The sequence below is a fragment of the Poecilia reticulata genome, chromosome 14, assembly GCF_904066995.2.
Source record: "Poecilia reticulata chromosome 14, P_reticulata-male-v2, whole genome shotgun sequence".
Classification (NCBI taxonomy): Eukaryota; Metazoa; Chordata; class Actinopteri; order Cyprinodontiformes; family Poeciliidae; genus Poecilia; species Poecilia reticulata.
Window position 1 is genome coordinate 21408345 of NC_088843.1, and position 22050 is coordinate 21430394.

Here is a 22050-nt window from a genome sequence, read left to right on the forward strand (position 1 = left end):
TGAGTTGGGCATCCCCGCCAACAAAACGTTTCCTACAAAACGTTTCCTACAAACTACGGGTCAGGGTATCACATTGAAGATTTCTCTATGGTGATCAGAAGTTTAGAGCTTATGGTTAATGTTGTAATGCCTTGTCATTTTCACTGTCATTTTTCAGAATACTACATGTTGTGTGGGTTAAAAAGAAATGGAGATGCTGATTATCAGTATTTCTCGAGATGGAGATTTTGAAGTCACCAGATGTTAGCATCATGGTCGCCATGAGGTTGGACTCTGAACCAAACACCAGGAAAAGTGCTTTGCTACTTCCTGTAGCCGATCCCGAGTTGAAGTCTGCAACTTGAGTTCAAGGAAACTGGTAACGGAAACAAGCACAACAAAGTGACTGAAATGACCCACACTCATTGACCAGCGCAGGAAAACCAAGGTGGGATAAATGAAAGGTAGGTGTTCAGTCTCAGATGCAGCAACCAGAGCAAATCTGAAATATTCTCTGTGGAAAGATATGTGCATGTAATCCATCATAAACGGTCACCTGAAGAGAGTCGACAACAATAATAAAAATATGTATATAAAAAAAGAAAAAATATGAAGAAAAAAGAAAACAAATGAAAATGACACAAACCAACCAAAAAATTAAAAAAACAACAACAAATGTTTGTACATTTTTGGAACTGGAGTAAAGATTAGCATTTAATAATCAGCACTCTTTATTTCTAATCAGTATGACATTAAAGGAGGTAATGCTTAATCTGTCTGTCTGTCTGTCTGTCTGTCTGTCTGTCTGTCTGTCTGTCATGGGTAATAACATTTGCATTTCTCTTGAGTAATACTATAAAGTATTGGTACACTTGAAATCATTTCTGGGTCCTCCAACACTGTGAGCAACTTGATGCAGAAAAACATGTTTTAACTTAAAACACAATCAGATACAGACCTGTAGTTAAAGTTAGACGTCTTAATTCTACACCTGTTTTGTTATTTTATGTAATTTAATGCAGAGCCTGTTGTTGGATTTGGAGGTCAAGTGACTATACTAAAAAAACTACAAATATTAACAGTGTATTTGTTTCATCCATCCAGTTTCTTCTTCGTAAAACATATCTTTAAACTCTATGTTTACTTCTCTGTTTTATGTACTAAAGACAGTTTGGACATTATTAGTTATTGCAGAGGCTACGTTAATTTGGACCTGAGCTACTGATCTTATAGGACGTCACCGCTAACTGAGCGGCTAGCACTGACCAATCAGAGGGAGACTCACTTACTTTAACTTTAGAGAGGAACTGATGCTAATCATACCCTATAAAGACAAATATCAAGAAAAATGTTTAGCATATACTACATATAAGCAACATGCATTTTAATTACACAGAATCAACTTGGTAGGGATTTAGCTCCATGTTTAATCATAAAGATGTTATGAACAGCTGCACAGAAAACATTTCTGATTTTACAGTTATATTTTAACACATCAGTTCATGCTGAACAATACATTCAGTCTACACAAAGCACAGTCTAAGAAAACCTATATCTTTGAGTGTAAATACTTTTCAAGTGCTTTTGATATTCTGATATTTAAATGTTTTGTTGTAGTTCTACAGCTATGCATTCTGGGTGTAGAGTAAACAGCATCTCATCTCGGGTGGAGAAGCTGTTAAAACAATTTACACATGCGATTTTTTGCGTGTATTTAACACCCAGTGGTTGTTTATTCATATGTCGTATTCTTCTCTAGCCTCATGTATTTACTGTATATTTGCTATTTGCTGGAAAAAAAACATGAGTCAAGGAAACAGAATTGCTGCGTAGATTTCACCACTTCAAAGTAAGAGCAAGAGTATAAACGTCTAAGTCATCACCGATGTCAAAATTTATTCAACAGAAAGTTTTCAAAACGACCAATTGAATTACCGTTTTGTAATATATAAATAACATTCCCCTAAATAAAGCTTGTGTGCTAAATGTTTTCAGTTAGCTAACACACTAAGTGAAAAAAAATAATTACATCACTATTATTGCATTGATAGATTAGCAGATTTGCAAAAAACAATCTTATTGAATAGCTTTTGGATGAAGTTGAAGGAAATATGTCATTTTGAAGAAATTACAGTTGGTTTCTCAGGAATTATTTTACAAACATCTTGTAATTTACAAAATTCTTTAACTCACATGACTGACATTTCAAAACCCCTACAAGCTGAATATATAACCTCAAGTGTTACTGACCCATATTACATGTTTATGTGACCTAAAAGTGAAGTGCATTAACACTTTGAGCTACCTGGAATACCTTCCTCTGAGAAGCATTGGGTTAATGGAGAAAAGCTGCAGACAGAAATGATTTGATCCATGCACAGCCTCTTCACAGCATACTGATGAACCAACACTGAATCTTCATTTTACTTTCAAACATAATCAGCTTTGCTGCTTTAATAAATGCTGCAATTGATTGTTTATGTTTTTCCAAGCAGTTTAATTTAGCATTTACAGTAGTAGCTGAAAGTATCTCTCTATTCCTCGCTCAGAAATGTTTTTAATCACCTTAACTTAATTTAGCAACATTTAGCTGAAACATCGTTGACTTAACTCAGCAGCGTAGATGGTGCAGGAGGACGGGTCTGACGGTCTGATCCCTAAGGCCGTAGATGAGAGAACTTAAACATCTGGGGGAAATAATAAGGATTATATAAAGAAATCTTTGTAATCGGTTAAATTCTACCCTTGTAATGGTTTTTGAAATGGGTCCTAGGATTGGGTTATGAACAGTTGAGGACAGACTGAGACACAACTGCACCAGATGTAGCAGCAGGGTGTTACGAGCCTTCAGGGCGGAAGATTTGTCCACAGAGGCCGACCTGGCTGCTATAATTACACCAACATAGGAGGAAATTACTATTAGACCGGCTGAAACAAACAGACAACCAGTGAAGACATTGTCATAATCTTTAGAGCTGGGGCCAAGCAGCATAGCAAAGTCAGAGCAAAAGCGTTCCATCTGCAGAGTCTCTAGATCTCCGAATGGAAAGTCCAACAGCAAAGCAATACGAGTCAAATTGTGTAAAGAGCTGAGAGCCCAGAGAGCAACAATAGCCATTCTGATGTTGGTGATGGTGATGATGACAGCATGCCTCAATGGGAGGCACACAGCTACACAGCGCTCCAGAGACATCACCATCAGCGTCAGAGGAGAGATTACATTGGTCAGATTTGATAATGAAGTTACAGAACCACATAAAGGATATGTTAGTTTAATTCTACAAACAACAAGCAGGAACAGAACCATACTCAGTGATAACTGTACAGTATCTGCAAGAAGGAGGTTGAACAGGAGAATGTACCGACAGGTGTCCCGAAACACAGATTTACTCCTCAGAGTGAACAACATGGTTCCATTAATGAAGAGAAACACGCAGGATATGATTGTGCAAAGAGTGAAGGTGATCACATCTTCCAGGAACTCCTGATATTGCCGCTCAACAGAGGTGTTAGACTGAGAGACGTTGGACATGGTACAGGAAATTTAAAAGACCCAGAAAACTGTGTGATGTCAGTGAATTCTAAGTTTATGTGAAAATACTGACTAAACTCTTTAAAAACAGATGTGCTCAAGAAAATCTCAAACAGACCCTTAACCTGTGCATGCAAGTGGTAGACTCCATCCAGGCAGAGTCAGTCTACAGGGTCTGTGTTGCTTCATGTTTAATTTATGTGCTGTCTTCTCATCTAATTTTCCACTGACACGTCACATCCCAGCATGTGACCGTACCACTAAGTTATGCAAGTTTGAGTTCATTTACTAAATTCAAAATGTTTGATTTCTGCTTGATGTGCACTAATCACAATACAACATATTGTGTAAGATTAAATAAACTCTTTGGCGACCATCTTGTAACGCCTTGTAATGACCAAAACACTCAGATGGTTAATTTGACCACGTCTAGTGCTTCCACTAAAGGCTGTCATCGTGACTCCGCATTTCAGGAGTGACAATAATTTATACTCCTGAAATGTTCTAATTAAGATAGTAAATGTGTAAATGTAGGCAAGCCTATATCAAAGTATTTAAAGTAAATATTCTGCTAGTTTAGAAATTCTTTTGAAATGATCAAGAAAAACAGATTTTGCATGAGCGGTCATACCTTTAAATGGAGTGTTAACGTTTGAATGAGTTTCTGTCTCCCTCACCGTTGAAGGTTATATGTCAGTAGTTAGAGGATAAGATGCTCCCAGCCAGGAAGAAGCATTTATCTAGTGTTTTGGTTGGGGTTAAATTTGGGCCAAGTACTATTTCACATCACTGTAGGAACTGTGCTTTGTGATTTCATTAGGACTTTAAAATTGTCTAAATTTAGTCTGCACAGTGCCATTGCTGCTAGCACTATTGTTTTGCAGCAATACAGCTGCAAAACAAATCCCATCTTGGGCTCTTTGACTGGAGTTTGCATGTTCTTCCTGTGCATGTGTGTATCCTCTCCTGGTACTCCAGCTTCTCCCTACAGTCCAAAAATAGGACTGTTAGGTTAATTGGTCATGACTGACTGAGATGGGCACCAGGCCTCCCCCACACACCGGCGATCCAGCACTGATTAAGCTGGTAAAGAAGATGGATGGGTGGCTGTTTTACATATTCTTATTAAACTGTAAAGGTCTCACAGTGTCAACTCAGTTTAAATTTCAGCCCTCCAAAATAAAACGGTAAACATTTCTTTCCCAAATACCTGAATGTACCAGGCAGGATAATTAGCTAAATGGGAGACTAGACTTTTTTTTGCCAAGAACATAGTCTTTTTATTATTTAAGCAATCAAACATGTCCAGGTCTTACTAGGGTACAGAAAACTATTTCAGCTAAAAAAGGCTTTAAACTGACTAATTTCAATTCACAATTAAGGGATGGGTTTTGACAAGAAGTCTAAGCGCTCACTCAGTACACACAAACTTCAGAAATTGAAACTTAGCTGATTACATTGTAGAAAAACTCATTACAAACAACCTTAATTCCAAACAATAATTTTTAGTGGAAAAGTTCATAAGTGTCAAAAGATTTTGTACGAATTTCAAATATTGTTGCATAATAAAAACTCATGCCTCTAGAAAATGGAACGTTTTAATTGTACTGTTTCTAGTTAAAGGGAAGAATCTCAGAAAACGCTTTGTCACAAGTTGTCGGAAGAGCTAACCTGGAGAATTTGCCACCTTTTTGGTGGGATTAATAGCCTCTTTTATTGTGGAAAGACCAGACAGAGGCAGAGAGAGTATGAGCCTGGATCAGCCAAAGATTGTGATATATGCCATACAAACAAAAAGGTATTGCTTTTGTAATTAGAACCATTCATTATGTGCCTCTGCTTGAAAATTTTAATTGCCGTAGGAATCAGGACAAAAGGAAATTATTCTACAGTCAACAGTTTTTCAAAAACAACCAGTAATCTGTTAAAGTTTTATTTAGCGAAAAACCCAAAAAGGATTATACTAAAGCTATTTTGGCATTAGGACCAACTTATATGGAGTAATTTATGCAAAGCTTCGGTAACACTTTATTTGAAGGGGAGTGAATAAGACTGTCATGACACTTTCATAAACATGACATAAAACCTGTCATGAACATGAATAAGCCTTCATGAATATTTATGACTGTTGTCATAAAGGGTCATTCGGTAAATTATGACACTTTTAATACAAAGTTGACATTATTCAAAATGTCTATGTTATGACAACTTAACATTAACCATGAAATCACTACTGTTTAAACTTTACCTTTAATAACATAAAGTTACCTAATTTTTAAAGTGCAATCAGTAATACTTTTATAACAAATTTATATCAGTAATGATTTCTTGGTTAATGTCAAGTTGTCATAACAAAGACATTTTGAATAATGTCAACTTTGTATTAAAAGTGTCAAAATTTACCGAATGTCACTTTATGACAACAGTATTCATGAAGGCTTATTCATGTTCATGACAGATGTTATGTCATGTTTATGACTGTGTCATGTCAGTCTTATTCATCCCCTTGAAATAAAGTTTTACCTAAGCTTCTGTAAAGAATAATTCCTAAAATGTTAAGAAAATGTTTCAGAATTCTTAGTTCTTAAATATGTTTAGATCTCATCTATCCACATTAACTACAGACTTTGTGGTGTCTCAAGTGCTGAATATATCATTACAACCCCACAGCCAAATACGTTTTACATTTACACAGTCAGGTAACCCAGACAAATAAAATGTCTTATGTCCAAAACCTGACTTCTCAGGAGGTGACTGGCTCAACTGAGAGTTTTGATCTGCAAAATAGATGGTGTAATAGAACAGGTCTGATGGCCTGATCTCTTAGGCCATAAATTAAAGAAGTCAAACATCTGGGTAAGACAATAATAAGCACATAAATAACATCCTGGACCCATACAAATACTATCCTTCGTACAGTTGTTGCAAGAGCTAAGAGTAGTGGGTAGTAAAAGGTATAAGAGAGACTGAGGACCAGCTGAACTAGGTGCAGCAGAAGTGTCTTACGAGCTTTCAGGGCAGATGCTTTATCTGTAGAAGCTGACTTGGCTGCTATTACAACTCCAGTATACGAGAAAATTACAGTCAAACCAGCTGAAACAAATACCACAGCATTGTATACATTATCATAATAATCGCACAGCGAATTTGGAATCCAGCCAACGTCAGTGCAATAGTCTTTCATCAAGACTTTCCCGAACTTTTCATATGAATATTCTATCAAAAACAGATTTCTAGTGACATTATTTAGTGAACTGACAGCCCAGGTTGTAATAATGGCCACTACTGTGTTTTTGATGGTGATAATGGAAGCGTGCCTCAGTGGGTAGCAAACAGCCACATATCTCTCCAGAGACATTATCACCAGTGTCAGAGGAGAAATTCCTGCTGTGAGATTGGCCATAGTAGTGATGGTACCACATACGGCATAAGTTATTCTAACTCGACCAACAGCAAGGAGGAACAGAACCTGAGTCACTACCAGCTGAGCAGTATCTGCAACAAGGAGGTTATATAGAAGAATATAACGAAAAGTGTATCGAAACACAGGTTTACTCCTCAAAGAGAACATCAAGATCCCATTGATGAGGAGGAATAAACACGCAGGACCTGTAGACAGAAAGGAAAGTACAATTCTTTCCAGTAAACCCTGATACTGCTGTTCAATAGTGATGTTAAATGGGGAAGAAGACATTGCAGGATTATTTAAATCATATCAGCAATATACCTGCTCAAGATGCTGAAAACCTACAGCAAATGTTAAGATACAACAGCTATAAATAAGAGACACCAGCATATACAAAGACTGTATGAAGTGGGCAGGTTAGAGTCTATACGTGTTGCCGTGGGGGCAGAGATGGTCTGCAGGGTTTCACTGGCTCCGCATATGTTTTATGAGCTTTTTCCTGCCAACCTGCTCACATGGTAGATCACATGTCTGGCATTAGGGGATCACCACTAAGTGATGTAATTTCCTTTCCATTGTTCTTCTGACAGAATGGATAGAACAAATATTTAAACGTATCAAACTCATACAAAGCCATGTTAAGACATGTTATTCTGCTTTTAAAAAATTAATGGAAAAATTTACCGGAAAGCTAATCAGCAGTTTTGATAACTCACTGCTTGTTGTGGTGTTACTGTGGTGGTGTTGCTGTGTCACACTGAGATGCCAGTTGTGAGAATGCTCTCCACCAACCCTCTATAGGCCACCATGAGGGGCCGGCGGCCCACTCAAGCCTTCTCAAGCAATTCAATGAAATGCAGGTACTTTTGGGGCTTTATTGCAGTGTTGACCGACGAGCTCCAAGATGATGTTGAAGGAACAGGAACTTGTGACCCTCTCCACTTCTGTCCCCCTGATGGAGAAGGAGTAGTGATCAGTTGCTTTGTCTTTCCTGTAATGAGTGTGAAATGATTCTTCTCTTTGCAGAACAGTGTGCTGTTGACCACCTCTGTGTTAGCTGTCTCATCTCCTCCCTTGATGAGGCACAGGATGATCTTTGTCGTATGTTCATTTCATGGTCACTGCCTCATTGTTGGAGAAGCAGTTTTTTTGATGTACAAAGTGAGGCAGCAGCCCTGTGGTGATCTGTTGCTGATTTTCACCTTGGAGACCATTTCTTCCTTGCTCAGGTCTGTCCAGGTCTACTGACACCTGGGCAAGTTGCAGGTATCATTTGGAATTCCCAGTTCAACCAGTTCTCCAGGCAGAATAATAATAATAATAATATTATTATTATTATTATTATTATTATTATTATTAATATTATTAATATTATTAATAATAATAATACATTTTATTTGTAGGCGCCTTTCTGGACACCCAAGGTCACCTTGACATAAAAGCAAGCAAATTATAAAATACATACCGGTAATAAAAACAAAAACCACAAACAGTATAAGACAGTACAAAGATAATTAAAGGTTGTATGCTAGTTCAAACAAATGGGTTTTGAGTTTGGACTTAAAATATTGCAAAGACTCGATGTTCCAGAGATCAGGTGGGAGTGAGTTCCAGAGTTTGGGAGCAGAACGGCTGAATGCTCTGCTCCCCATGGTGACAAGACGAGCAGGGGGAACAGTGAGATGGACAGAAGAAGAGGATCTGAGGGAACGGGTGGGTGTGGCAATGTGAAGGAGGTCCGAGAGATGAAGGTGTGACGTTGTAAACTACTTTAAAAGTATTTAGAAGTATTTTATAGTTGATGCAATATGTGATTGGAAGCCAATGGAGCTGTTGTAAAATAGGTGTGATGTGATGAATTAAGGGGGTCCGTAATGATACGAGCAGCTGAATTTTGAACCAATTGTAATTTATGCTGAGTTTTCTGTGGCAAACCAAAAAGTAGAGAATTACCATAGTCTAAACGAGTTGTGACCAAACTGTGGACCAGAACAGCATTGGAGTGCAGAGTAAGAGAAGGACGGAGACGGCGAATATTTCGGAGATGAAAATAAGCTGACCGAGTGATATTATTGACATGAGAGGCAAAAGAGAGGGTGTTATCGAGGATGACACCCAGACTCTTAACCTGAGGGGAGGGAAAAATGGAGGTGTTATCAACTGAAATGGAGAAATTATCAAGTTTACTTGGTATTGAATTAGTACCAATTAAGAGAAGTTCAGTTTATAGTGTTGGAGACTGATCTGCATCATCCATAGATTTGCTTAGGTAATAGGCGAATTAGAGAGGATAAATGTGCTCAGGAACTACAGACCAGGTACCAACTTTTTCAGGCACTTAATGGCCACTGGTGTAAGTGCCACTTGTCTGAAGTAATTGACAGCACCAAGTCTTTTTAGGACTGGGATGAATGTGGAATTTTTGCAGTGGTGAGATACTACAGCTTATGTTAGGTGTTAAAGATGTCCATGTACACATCTTCCAGCTAGTCTGCACAATCCTTCAGGACTGTGGGCGAAACACCATCAGGACCTAGTGGGTTACATGCATTTACGTGCTTCAGAGTCTTTAACACCTGATTGTGGGCAACCTGTATAGAGGCTTTCTTTGGTGACCAGGGAAATTTTTTGTTGGTATGAGTATTTTGTATGTCAAACCAGGCATACAAATTAAGTCTCTCTGGCAGGGTAGTGTCTTTGATCTGTGTCTGTGTGTATCCTGTTGTAACAAGGCGGCCTTTTGCGGTTGGATTTTACAGTGAGGAAGACTACTTGAGGTAGTGATGGGCTATCTGAATCCAGGTTTCGAGGCTTGCACTGAGTAAAAAGGGGGGCGTGTTCGATGAAGCCCCGCTTCGAGGCTTGTGTCGTCTTGCTGAAAACCACGTGACAACAAACAAGGCCTCATGTTGCATGGGTCACGTGACTGCTTCATTTTGCGTGTCGGTTTTCAAAATAAAAGCGCGATGAGCCGTGTTGCATCATGGGTTGTTGTCCATTTGGTCTCGCATCAGAGGAAAATATTTGTTTTCAATGGCCAAAATAAAATGAAATTTGACCAACATATTTGATGTGTACTGATGATGGCACTCATCAAAATGTAATGTTTGTTACTGGTTTTCTCAATTGTAGATTATGTTGTTTTTTTATAACTATATTTTTGTGATTTTATGATGTAAATCTCTTTGAACACATTGTTGTTGAAACGTGCTACACAAATAAACTTGATTGTCTGAAATGGAGCCAGCAAGAGGAAAATCTCTGACATCTGGGAATGCTTTGAGATGATCACTCACAATAAAATTATTCTTAGATAACAATAATTAACCCCTCCACCTCCCAATTTCTTACCTTCTGCAAAGTACCACTTTATTTGTAGTGTGATTAGCAAAGATATATCAGTCTTGCACAACAAAAACAGATATAATCCTGTTGCAGAACAAAAATTCCACATGTAGCCAAATATATGGGATCAGAGCCAATTAGAAATCCAAGAAAAAGTGAATGCCCCAACAGGCACTGCACTCCCAAGACACCAAAACATCAAATGTCTTTATTGTCAAATCCGTCTACGACAAAAGAAAACCCAACACAACCACTGATGTTAGATATATACCAGGATTAGATTGGCTACAAATAATTTTAATAATTAAAACATATGACAATTAAATATGGTTTCATTGATTCTTCTGTTACTAAACATGAGTTTGATAACTTTGTGACAATATTGCATTTAGTAGTTTTTGGAAGTATGATCCAACTGAGTGACAAGGCTGTTAGAGTTTCACCAGCAGATGTCACTAGTGAGCAATGAATGAAGCATCGAGTAATGAACCTTTTTGCAAAGCAAAGGGCTGGAAAGCTTCATTGCTTCATGAGGCTTCATTTGCCCATCACTAACTTGAGGCAGAGTCAGGTGGAAACAGCAGTGGGTTTATTCTTCACAGCATCAACACACACAACTCAATCTATCCCTTCACAGGTGAAACTGCAGGCTTAAATAGTCTCAGCTGTGACGGACCCAACCACCTCCAATTCACAGGGGGATCTCACTTAACCAAACTCCACCTATTTAAATAAAATAAATTTTACTAAATATAAACATTTAAATTTACTTTTTATAAATATTTAATATTTTATCTTACACCAAATGAAACACCACAAAAAACCCATAAACAATTTCCTCCTCCCACTTTTCAATGGTCTCTCCCGGAACCTATAAATGGTGTCTGGACCCCCGGGGTAGTATTTGTCCAAACACCCTGGAGAGGACACAGAAAAGACAGGTGAGTCACTCAATATCAGCACTCCACACTTAAAAGATTATGCACAAGTAGTGATTGGTAAATGAGGCGTCATGAGGCGCTTCGACTCATAGCAACACTGTATTGATACTGTGTCAATACTGTGTCACTCAATACTGACACCTGCTGGACATTAAAAATTCCTACAGGCAACGTAGTGATTTGATCAAGTCTGTACAATAAGATTTAAGTCTTTGTGTTTTATTGAATGTTATATGTTGTATTATGTCATATCTTCAGTTACATTTAAAATATATTTGATATACAGTCAATAAAGAATGTGAACATGAACCATAAAGTGAAAATTTAAGTGAATGTGTTTGGAATGAGGATGCATGGACTGTTTTTCCCCACACATTTTTATTAAAAAAAAGTTTTAACAACCTTTTGAAATTAAGCCTTTTATGCTTTTTTGACAAAACTTCTGCTGTAGAAAAAAATTAAGTAAACACTACATTTACAGCGAACCCTTGTTTTTCTTAGGGGTTGCGTTCCGAAAATAACCCGTGATAGGCGAAATCCGTGAAGTAGTTACCTTTAGTTTTTTTTTACAGTTATTACACAGCATAAATAAATACTCTACATTGAAACCAAAGAACAAAGCCTGTTTTCAGGTCAGCGGATGTGCGTGTGCATCAATCGGGCCTTATTAATGTGATCCGCAGTTGTGTCATTAAAGCGTCTCCTCCAACCTGCCCCGCCAGATTCACAGCTGTATCTACGGCAGAGCGTCGGATCTCATCAAACAAGCCTCCGGTCGGGTTTTGCGCTGCCTCTGGCCACAGTTTTTTTTTTCCAGCAGACATTGAAAGTTTCAGTTTCCATCTCCTGAGTGGCCAATCTGTATTAAACACCGTAACGTTATTGGCACTCGGGTAGCGCGGAGACTGTTTTTACCAATCATATGGTCAATTAGGACGACGAACACTGTGGGAATAAAAACTGCACAAAAAAATCTGCGAAGCAGCGATACCGTGAAAAGTGAACCACGTTACAGCAAGGGTTCACTGTATGAAATAATTTATAAAAAGCAACCGAGTAATTTGTAGAATGGCTGTATATCTGAGTTTATCTAAGTGTATCTGGGACTTCATTCTCATGTCTGGTCTCATAATGCCTCAGCATTGAAAAGGTGGATTTATTTAAATAAGACAGTTTAGTTAAACATATGCGACACTTAACCTGCAGAACATAATATGAAAGTAAACTAAAAGTCAGTTTCAGCTGAATTTGGGTTCAAATAGATTAAGTAGAAACTGATAACCGGATGAAACGACAAAAATGAAAACAAATTTATTTTCCAATATAAGATCAAAATGGTCCCACACTGTGGAAACATTTCCTTTGAAGCTGTTCCATAGATGACAATATAAAAGATCAAGAATTTGTTTGGCAAATGCTTTTGACAGATTTGCTTCCTTATAAACACAGTTTGGCATCCAGTGTCATTTGGAAACAGTTCCTGTTTTGGTCACGTGACTTGCTCAAACCAATACGCGCACCGACACGGGTGTTGGCCTATGGGCTTGATGCATGCGCTGGCGCGTCGGTGTTGCTGGACCCATCACTATGCACAAGCATTTGCTCAGTTTTACCCACCAGTAGCTCATTGCTCTGAGTAACAATTATCCTCCCTTCACAGGCAACCACCTCACTTGCCAAAGAGGAACAGCTGTGCAGAGCCCAGAACAAAAGGCTACATGTCAATTACTAAAATACTCAATAAATACAATTAAAACTTCTCGTGTGCAAATTGTTATTTATGTGCAAATCTCTGCTTAAAGTGCAGTGCTAAATAAAGTGCTTGTTAATAAAGTGCAAAAAGTGCTTTTAAAGTGCTATGCAGTAACTTAAGTAAAAACAGTCCCAGTAATGAAGCTCTCTTCATTCCACCTGTAGTTAATGACTGACTGAATACCCTGCTACATACTGCATCTGTTTTGCGGATAAAACCGTTCTGTTATGGGGTGCTGTGGTGACACAGGGGTAAAGCACAACCCACGTGATGAGGTTTTAGTTCTTGATGCCGCCATCGCAGGTTTGAGTACCAGCCTGTTGACCTTAGCCATATGTCTTCTCCGTCTCTCATTTCCCACTTTCCTGTCAGACCAAATTCTAATACAGGCCAGTAAAACCTAAAAAAAAACAAAAAACAAAAAAACTTCTGTTTTGGTTCTTGGTAAATGTCCGACCCACATGCAAAACACTAGGCACATGAGTCGAACAGCCTCTTTGCCTGTGGAGACCAAAGCATTTAAGGTGTTTATTTACAATGCATTGAATAACTGAATGAAAGACCTTGCTCTGGATGGATTCTGGAATCGGGGCTTTTACCGGAATACTGGAGACAGAGTGAGAAGAGGTGATGTTAGGACCGTGAACATGAATTTATTCAAAAGGCAGCTAATCTTACTGTGGAGGTGATAAGGGTCCGCCAGGGAGTTAAGTCTGTGGAGAGGAGTACCTGTGGACGGAAAACCAGAAGACAGTCAGGTAAGTTGGAATGAGTATTGAGCCTATGGAAGTTTGGAGCCTAGAAGCAGTGAGTTTGTAGGAGTGCGGACATGTAAAGCCAACAAAGGAGGAGGAAGAGGAGCCTTGATATTATTGTGTTCTTTGTTTTGTATGCTTGGACATATGGGTTGAGATAACCCTGGATCTTCATTGACAGTTTGCTAGTGACTGAAGGAAACCAGGAAATTTTTACAAAGGATCTGGTCCAAACTATTGATGGAGGAAGAAGCACAAGGAAAATGGGGAGTTGGGGAATAAGTGATATATTTTGCAGAGGGCTTGGAGTTAACACTCTAGCACCAACAGACTGATGGCAGGTTTCTCTTAACCTCGAGCTGATGATGCTGCTACACACCTGCCAAGGTCCACCCTCCAGTGGGAAACTATGTGGCCATCAGCTCTATAGTCCCTCTGGTGGAAAACTGTGATGGCTGAAGGAGAAAAGTCAAAACCCCAGATAGACCCACAACCCAACTCTTAACATGTACTAGTTTCTGGGAGTATGCTCTTTTAGCTGCTCTGATCAATTTTACGATGGGTTATGATGTCAAGTTTTTCTCTTGCATACATTTATTACAAATTACTCTAAAGACATCCTTTAGTACAGATTTTTGCTTATTTTATAAACCAGTGGCCATGGAAGTGATCAGAACACTGGGTTCTGATAATCTGGATAGGTGAGCAAATGCCTTTGGTCATATATTTTATCTTTGGCGATACATGCTCTTTTAACTTCTAACAACACATTTCCTGAAGGGTCAGTAACACCTGGACCTCAGGAGGTTCTCAGAAATCATCCATTTCCTGCAAGGCGTCTCATCGTAGCCACTGCAGCTGTGGTGGGCTTGCTTTTGTGCAGGGGTGGACTGGTTATCAGGAGCGTCCCAGCGACCTGGCCCACTAGCTGATTAATACAGTACGGGACCAAAGCCTCGGTTCGGGTCGCACTGAATAAAAACACTACCCATTACAATCTTGTGGCTCACTCGGGTATCTGCCTGCTAAAACTCCCACAGACTGCAGTTGCAATAGGGAAAAGACAATATTTAATGATCAAGACAAAATTTTATTAGCAAACTAAATGGCTGTCATTTAATTTCTCTTTGAATAAATTAAGTATTTTTGAAATTGAAACTAAATATTTAGTTTGAACCTGTGACATTTATAAATCATTGAATAACATGAAAACATGACATTGAAAATGTGCCCCCATTTTTTATTCTTACGACAGGCTAAATAACTCCAATTATTGCTGTTCATTTTTAACTATTTAACTTTAGAAATGGCACCAAATAAAACCAAGACTACAGAAAACAAAAGAAGGCTGATAATAGTCTCAGAAGAGTAAGTTCAAGTATGCAAAACCAAGAACACAAAAATAAACAGAAATGAAACAAAGGAATAAACTAATGTGCTATCAGCTTAACAACAGAGAACTTAACTGAGTAAGATAAGATGTATAGAACATAACTGCGAACACTCAAGGATTGTGATTTGTATATTTTGTGAAATGAAACAACTTTTTTTTTGACAGAAATATAAAGTGCTTTTATTAAATAAGCAATCATACATGAGCATGTCTTACCAGGCCACTAAAGTACAGAATCCATTTCAATAAATAGAACAATATTTGCTATGCAAATTAAAAAGCGGACTTTTACTCAACTGAGATTTGTCAAATCTGTAATCTAATTGTAAAAATACAAAAGGAGTGAATTTGATGCTTCATGGCATTACAATCATTTAAGTCCGACTTCTTGAAAATTGCAATAGATACAGTAAACAGGACAAACTTAATTCCACAGTAAACAATTTTTCAACAACTTTTAATTTGTGGAACTTAATTTGTTGTGAACAATCTAAAAATGATTATATTAAAGCTACTTTTGGCATTAGAAAAAACTTAGATGAGGCTCTGATTGCAAAGCTTCTTTAAAGCTGCAGTAGGTAACTTATATAAATGTTTTGCTCAGGTTAGAAGCAAATCAATCGGCAGACAAATGCCATTGCCATCCTTATTCATAGTCAAATTACCCATCAAAATACGGAGTCTTATGAAAATGCCGACCAAAACGTGAGTTCTCAGCAAATGATTTTCATCTGCAAAATAGATGGCGTAACAGAACAGGCCTGATGGTCTGATCTCTTAGACCATAAATGAAAGAAGTCAAACATCTGGGTAAGATGAGAAAAAGCACATAAAAAACACTCTGTACCCATACGTATACTATTCTTTCTACAATCTTTGCAAGAGCTAAGAGTAGTGGGTAGTAAAAGGTATAAGAGAGACTGAGGACCAGCTGAACTAGGTGCAGCAGAAGTGTCTTACGAGCTTTCAGGGCAGATGCTTTATCTGTAGAAGCTGACTTGGCTGCTATTACAACTCCAGTATACGAGGAAATTACAGTCAAACCGGCTGAAACAAACACCACAGCGTTGTATACATTATCATAATAATCACGCAATGAATTTGCAAACTGAACAATGTTGGTGCAATAGTCTTTCATTAAGACACTCCCAAAGTTTTCATATGAATATTCTATCAAAAACAGATTTCTTGTGACATTATTTAGTGAACTGACAGTCCAGGTTGCAATAATGACCACGACTGTGTTTTTGATGGTGATAATGGAAGCGTGCCTCAGTGGGTAGCAAACAGCCACATATCTCTCCAGAGACATTATCACCAGTGTCAGAGGAGAAATTCCTGCTGTGAGATTGGCCATAGTAGTGATGGTACCACATACGGCATAAGTTATTCTAACTCGACCAACAGCAAGGAGGAACAGAACCTGAGTCACTACCAGCTGAGCAGTATCTGCAACAAGGAGGTTATATAGAAGAATATAACGACAAGTGTATCGAAACACAGGTTTACTCCTCAAAGAGAACATCAAGATCCCATTGATGAGGAGGAAGAAACACGCAGGACCTGTAGACAGAAAGGAAAGTACAATTCTTTCCAGTAAACCCTGATACTGCTGTGCAATAGTGATGTTAAATGGGGAAGAAGACATTGCAGGATTATTTAAATCATATCAGCAATATACCTGCTCAAGATGCTGAAAACCTACAGCAAATGTTAAGATACAACAGTTGTAAATAAGAGACACCAAAATATACAAAGTCTGTATGAAGTGGGCAGGTTAGAGTCTATACATGTTGCCGTGGGGGCAGAGATGGTCTGCAGGGTTTCACTGGCTCCACATATGTTTTATGAGCTTTTTCCTGCCAACCTGCTCACATGGTAGATCACATGTCTGGCATTAGGGGATCACCACTAAGTGATGTAATTTCCTTTCCATTGTTCTTCTGACAGAATGGATAGAACAAATATTTAAACAGGTCAATCTCTGGACACAGCCTTCTTGGATTTGAAGAAGTAAAAAACTAAAAACTGCGTATACATTTCTAAAGAAATTGTTGTCTATGTCAACTTTTCTTAATAATGTGGCCAACTGCGATAATGGTCAGTGTCTTGGGCTACGATCACACTGCTGACCTTAATGCTCAATTCCAATTTTTTTGTGAAACCAAATTTTTCTTTTTTTTTTGCAAAACCAGATACAAGTATATGCAACTTGTATGTGATTTCCTGTGTGAACTGCAAGTATCCTAACAGTGTCCCCCATGAGCAGTAGAGAATGCAATATTATCACACTTGGCGAGCCTGCTCAGTGTTTGTAGAAGTGAACATGGACGGTAATGGTGGAGCATATTTTGTGATTTTAAAGTTGTCCAACTGAATTGAGCACTTCAACAACTCTATGCTCATTATCATCCACCATGGATGTTTTTCTACCTGCTTCGGTGTATCAGGATGTAGAATACTGATGTTTGCAGAGTAAACCTCACATCCAAGTGGCCTGAGTCTGTGTTTAGACTGTCATGGAAAGATCAGATACAGGTCACCAAAAAAAAATCAGATTTAGATCCCTTCAGACTGCAGTGTGAATGTAGCCTTTCAGTAAATTTCCCTCGACAGGCTCTTCCGAGCCAGAGGACACTGTGAATCACTCTCGTGCATGGACTACTCTCACCCGGCCCCTTTCTCTTTGCTATGCTATACTCCCTCCCAACGGTGGCTGCCAGGAATGCTCAGGCTAGTTAGCCTGGTCACCGATGACAACAGAAATTTTTTTTTCTGTAACGATAAGTTGTTTCTCCACCATACGGCCGTTGCATACAAACATGATGGACAGTGCTAAGACCTTTCTCTATTGACGAAATAAAGTGACTAACTTTTGGAATATATGAATAAAAGATATAACATGCAGGACTCTGTTCCTTCACTGCTCAAGGCCAAGCGGGAGAGGTTTAATTCACATTCACATCTGTGGAATGATCACAAACACATTGTTACAAATATCCAAAATCGCTCGACTTTTAATGGTCGCATCACTTTTTATAGGATTTAATCTCTACCGGTGTGTATTTGAAAGTTTTGACCAATGGCATTGCTGCCCTTCATTTGCGTAGTGAATCCGGCACCGTTTTAGACTCCATTTGTATTGGGCTTCCGAGAATTAGTTTGGACCTCCTGGAAATCAAGATCTGCTCCATTTCAGAGTTGCAGGGGAAGGCGGGTCAGAATGACCTGGATTTGTGCCAAAACCTTTTCCTTGCAAAACAACTTGAAAATAACATTTTCGCTCTAACACCTCCTGGCTCTGATTAGTTGTTTCTATCGATGATAGTCGGACCACAGGGAGGAGTCAGAGAAGCTCTACTTTTCAGATCCTGTCTGATGTTAAACTGTTACACATGAATGCAGTTTTAAATTATTTATAAAACATATTGTTTATAAGTCACCAACTGCAACTTTAAACATACTTTTCATGAAGCCCACATTCTGTATTATGTTTTTATTGATCTGATGTCATTCTCATTGAAACAAAATATACGTATTTTCATGAACTTGAGGCAAAATTTAAATTTGCACCAAGGTTTAAACATGAGTTTGTGTAAATGATATATAGTGTTTCACGAAGTACATTTTGTTTCTAAAACTTTTCTATAAAACGATAACCTGAGATGCACTGTTATTAAAATTTGGCGGGCTCATACACCTGTCAGATTATTGTTTCCCAACCTAACAAATGCCTGTTAATCAGACAGATTTATTTATTTCAAGGATAACTCCTTGAGATGTACAATCTCCTATTTGAGGGGGTCAAGAAGTACGCTGAAGCATGGAAATATCTAAACATCTAAAATGTCTAAAAACAGTCAAAAACAAATTACTCAAAGTATGAGTAAAAGGCAGAAAAGAAAAATGAAAAAGGCTGAAAGTCAACTTGTAAATGAAACAGTCATAAAAACTCAATTTTAATATAAAATGTAAACTGCTGCATTTTATATTATACATTTTATATAAAGAACTGTGGCTTACTTAGTTTTATAAAGCTGCTTTAGTACTCAAGTTAACAAGTCACCTAAATCACGTTTATCACTAAATGTCAACCAAGTCGAGTTTATTTGTACCACATTTCAGCAACAAGGCAGTTCAAAGTGCTTTACATGATAAAAACAATACAGCAATGAAACAAGCAATGAACAACACATTGATCAAGAATAATAATCAAATGAACATCAAATTTATTGATCAGTGATCCAGTTATTAATCACAGGCAGCACTACACCGGTGTAATTTTAGCTTTGATTTAAACAAACTCAGTGTTTTGGCTGTTTTGTAGTTTTCTGGAGAACAAAAACTCCTGCAAGACTTAGAGCATAAAGTAAACGCGTATCTCACGCTGCTCAATTTTTGTGCTGATACCATAATAATCAAAATTTTTTTGTTTCAAATTCTGAGATTCAGACTGCATTTTCCGCCATAATTTTACACATTCAGGAATAATTTAGGTAAAAACTAAATTAAAAAGGATGACCATTTAGCTTTACAAACATGTTTTAATTATATTTTGAATTGTATTGAGAAAACAGTAAGTAACACAAACATTTTAAAAAAGGCAACAGTTTAATGAAGATCAGCAAAGCTAAACATGTCTAAACAATTTATACATTTTTAAATGACAGTACTAAACTTGCAAACTTTTTACATCTTCTGGAATACAATCAATCAATTATATTGTATTTGTGTAGCACCTCTCAGCAACAAGGCATTTCAAAGTGCTTTACATCATAAAAACACAAAAATACAAAGTCATAGAATACACAGTCAACAACATTACATTTTGCGCATCAGATGATTGTTTTCTGATTAGATTTCAAAAGTAACTCTAAACAGCTGGGTTTTTAATCTAGATACAGAGTCCCATATCTGCATCTAGACAAAATGTGCTGAGTGGAAAAACTACTAGCCACTGATTTTAACTTTCAGTCGACAACACAGATAATACAACAGAGCAGGTCTGATGGTCTGATCTCTTAGCCCATAGATTAGAGAACTCAAACATCTGGGGAAGATAATAAAACAAACATAAAAAACACTCCGAACCCATAAAAATGCATCTCTTGTTAAGATCTTTGAAAGTGCTATAATGAGTGGGTTGTAAATGGTTGAGGAAAGACTCAGGCCCAGTTGAACCAGGTGCAACAGCAGGGTGTTACGGGCCTTATGAGCTAACGCTTTATCTGTGGAGGCTGACCTGGCCACTATAATGACACTAACATAGGAGAAAGTTGTAGCAACACCAGCTGACACAAACACAGCACATGTAAAGGCCCTGTCATATTCTGCAGTTACAGCACCAAGCACCAAAGCGACGTTAGAACAAACGTCTTCTATTTGCCAACTCTCCATTTTCTCTAATGAAAACTCTAAAAACAACAAAACACGAGTGAGATTGTTCAGTGAACTGACAGCCCAAATTGCAATGATTACCACAGTTGTGTTTCTGATGGTGATGATGGAAGAGTGCCTCAGTGGGTAGCACACAGCCACATATCTCTCTAATGGCATTACCACCAGTGTTAGGGGAGAAATCCCAGTCGTAAGACTGATAAGCATGCTAAGAACAGTACACAGCGAATAAGCCAGTTTGACTCTGCACACTGACATTAGGAACTGCATTTGACTCTGCGCCAGCTGGACAGTGTCTGCTAGAAGAAGGTTGTAGAGTAGAATGTAACGACAGGTGTCACGAAACACAGCTTTACTCCTCAGCATGAACAGAATGGTCCCATTGATGTAGAGAAAAACAAGTGATGGAACTGTAGACAGGGTGGAAATTAGTGCTATCCTCAACAGATCCTGGTTCTGACTTGCTGTTGTCATGTTGGACTCAGACTGTGACACATTAAACATACTGAAGAGTTCCTAAAATTGCTGAAAATGTACTTTTGATATCATAAATACAGAAAAAATAATTCAGTGTGTATTTAAAAAGATTTAGATGCACACATCAAACACAAATTCCTGGTATTCACGGGGAAAAAAACTACATTTATGCCAAGTCAATCCACCTGCACACAGCTAGTCAAGGTAAGCTGGTCACTTGACGTTCATTACGTTGGGTGACAAGTTCTGCTCTTATTAATTGTTCATCTGATACACCACACGTCACCATCCTTTAGCAAGAAATGACCTAATCCCTCTTGTGAAATCACCAAGGAGCTTGCTTGTGATTTTTCTTTCCTGTTGTTTTTAGATGAGATTAAATTCAAGTGACATTAAGCACAACTAACCTACCTTCTATTGTAGAAGATAGATGCAAGGGAAAATTTTATTTGGATTGGCTCAACGCAACTGTAATAAGGATATTTAGCAGCTGATCTTTGTCTTTATTTTTTCCCCCTAACTGATGGATTGTTTTCTCCAGAAAGCATTGAAACACGGCACATGGATCACACATATTTTGTTGGAACTGTACTTTCTCAGATCACTAAGGATGATAAACTGCATCCCTGTGTCTTTTTCTCTCATCATCTGTCTTCCTTTTAATATTATGATTTATGGGACCGAGAGCTTTTGACTGTGATGTTGGCATTTGAGGAATGGGACCATTGGCTTTAGGCAGAACGTCCCATAATCGTGGGTTGCTGACCATAAGAATCTTTATAACCTACAAGAGGCAAAGCGACTTAGCCGATTGTCTTTATTCTTCTCCTGATTAAACTTTATTTCATATCAACCAGGTTCACAAAACACAAAATCCAATGCTTTGTCAAGATAGTTGACACCATTCTACCCCCTGTATGTAAGGCAGGAGCCATTACTTGGGATGGTCACAATGCCATTCTCCAGTCCCAATGTTCTCAACCTGACACGGGCATTGGCCCATCCAGTCGTACTTATGTTCTCACTTCAGTTTGCCTTCGCCTCATTCATTGGGACTACACTGAAGTCCTAA

The 22050-nt window shown here is 38.1% G+C and overlaps 4 protein-coding genes across 4 annotated transcripts; all 4 read right to left on the bottom strand.

The window, feature by feature from the left end:
• Nucleotides 1-2590: 2590 nt before the first annotated feature.
• On the bottom strand, nucleotides 2591-3576 carry LOC103459929 (odorant receptor 131-2-like). Its single transcript, XM_081615793.1, has one exon. The coding sequence runs from the start codon at nucleotides 3509-3511 to the stop codon at nucleotides 2591-2593; it is 921 nt and encodes a 306-aa protein (XP_081471919.1). The 5' UTR covers nucleotides 3512-3576.
• A 2427-nt stretch (nucleotides 3577-6003) lies between these two features.
• LOC145554896 (odorant receptor 131-2-like) lies at nucleotides 6004-8195 on the bottom strand. Its single transcript, XM_081615772.1, has one exon. The coding sequence runs from the start codon at nucleotides 7203-7205 to the stop codon at nucleotides 6255-6257; it is 951 nt and encodes a 316-aa protein (XP_081471898.1). The 5' UTR covers nucleotides 7206-8195; the 3' UTR covers nucleotides 6004-6254.
• Nucleotides 8196-15189: 6994 nt separating this feature from the next.
• On the bottom strand, nucleotides 15190-17707 carry LOC145554890 (odorant receptor 131-2-like). Its single transcript, XM_081615762.1, has one exon. The coding sequence runs from the start codon at nucleotides 16750-16752 to the stop codon at nucleotides 15832-15834; it is 921 nt and encodes a 306-aa protein (XP_081471888.1). The 5' UTR covers nucleotides 16753-17707; the 3' UTR covers nucleotides 15190-15831.
• Nucleotides 17708-20054: 2347 nt separating this feature from the next.
• On the bottom strand, nucleotides 20055-20975 carry LOC145554939 (odorant receptor 131-2-like). The gene is made up of 2 exons (XM_081615899.1): nucleotides 20558-20975; nucleotides 20055-20518 (listed from the first exon to the last, which is right to left on the bottom strand). Exons 1-2 carry the CDS (start codon nucleotides 20973-20975, stop codon nucleotides 20055-20057), a joined length of 882 nt encoding a protein of 293 aa, XP_081472025.1.
• Between the last annotated feature and the right edge of the window lie 1075 nt (nucleotides 20976-22050).

Excerpts from the sequence above, each read along its gene's own strand:
- LOC145554896 (XM_081615772.1), bottom strand. The coding sequence starts at position 7,205 with ATGTCTTCTTCCCCATTTAACATCACTATTGAACAGCAGTATCAGGGT.
- LOC145554890 (XM_081615762.1), bottom strand. The coding sequence starts at position 16,752 with ATGTCTTCTTCCCCATTTAACATCACTATTGCACAGCAGTATCAGGGT.
- LOC145554939 (XM_081615899.1), bottom strand. The coding sequence starts at position 20,975 with ATGACAACAGCAAGTCAGAACCAGGATCTGTTGAGGATAGCACTAATT. Across the intron at positions 20,519-20,557 it reads CATTGCAATTTGGGCTGTCA|AGTTTTCATTAGAGAAAATG; the intron begins GTTCACTGAACA and ends TGTTGTTTTTAG.
- LOC103459929 (XM_081615793.1), bottom strand. The coding sequence starts at position 3,511 with ATGTCCAACGTCTCTCAGTCTAACACCTCTGTTGAGCGGCAATATCAG.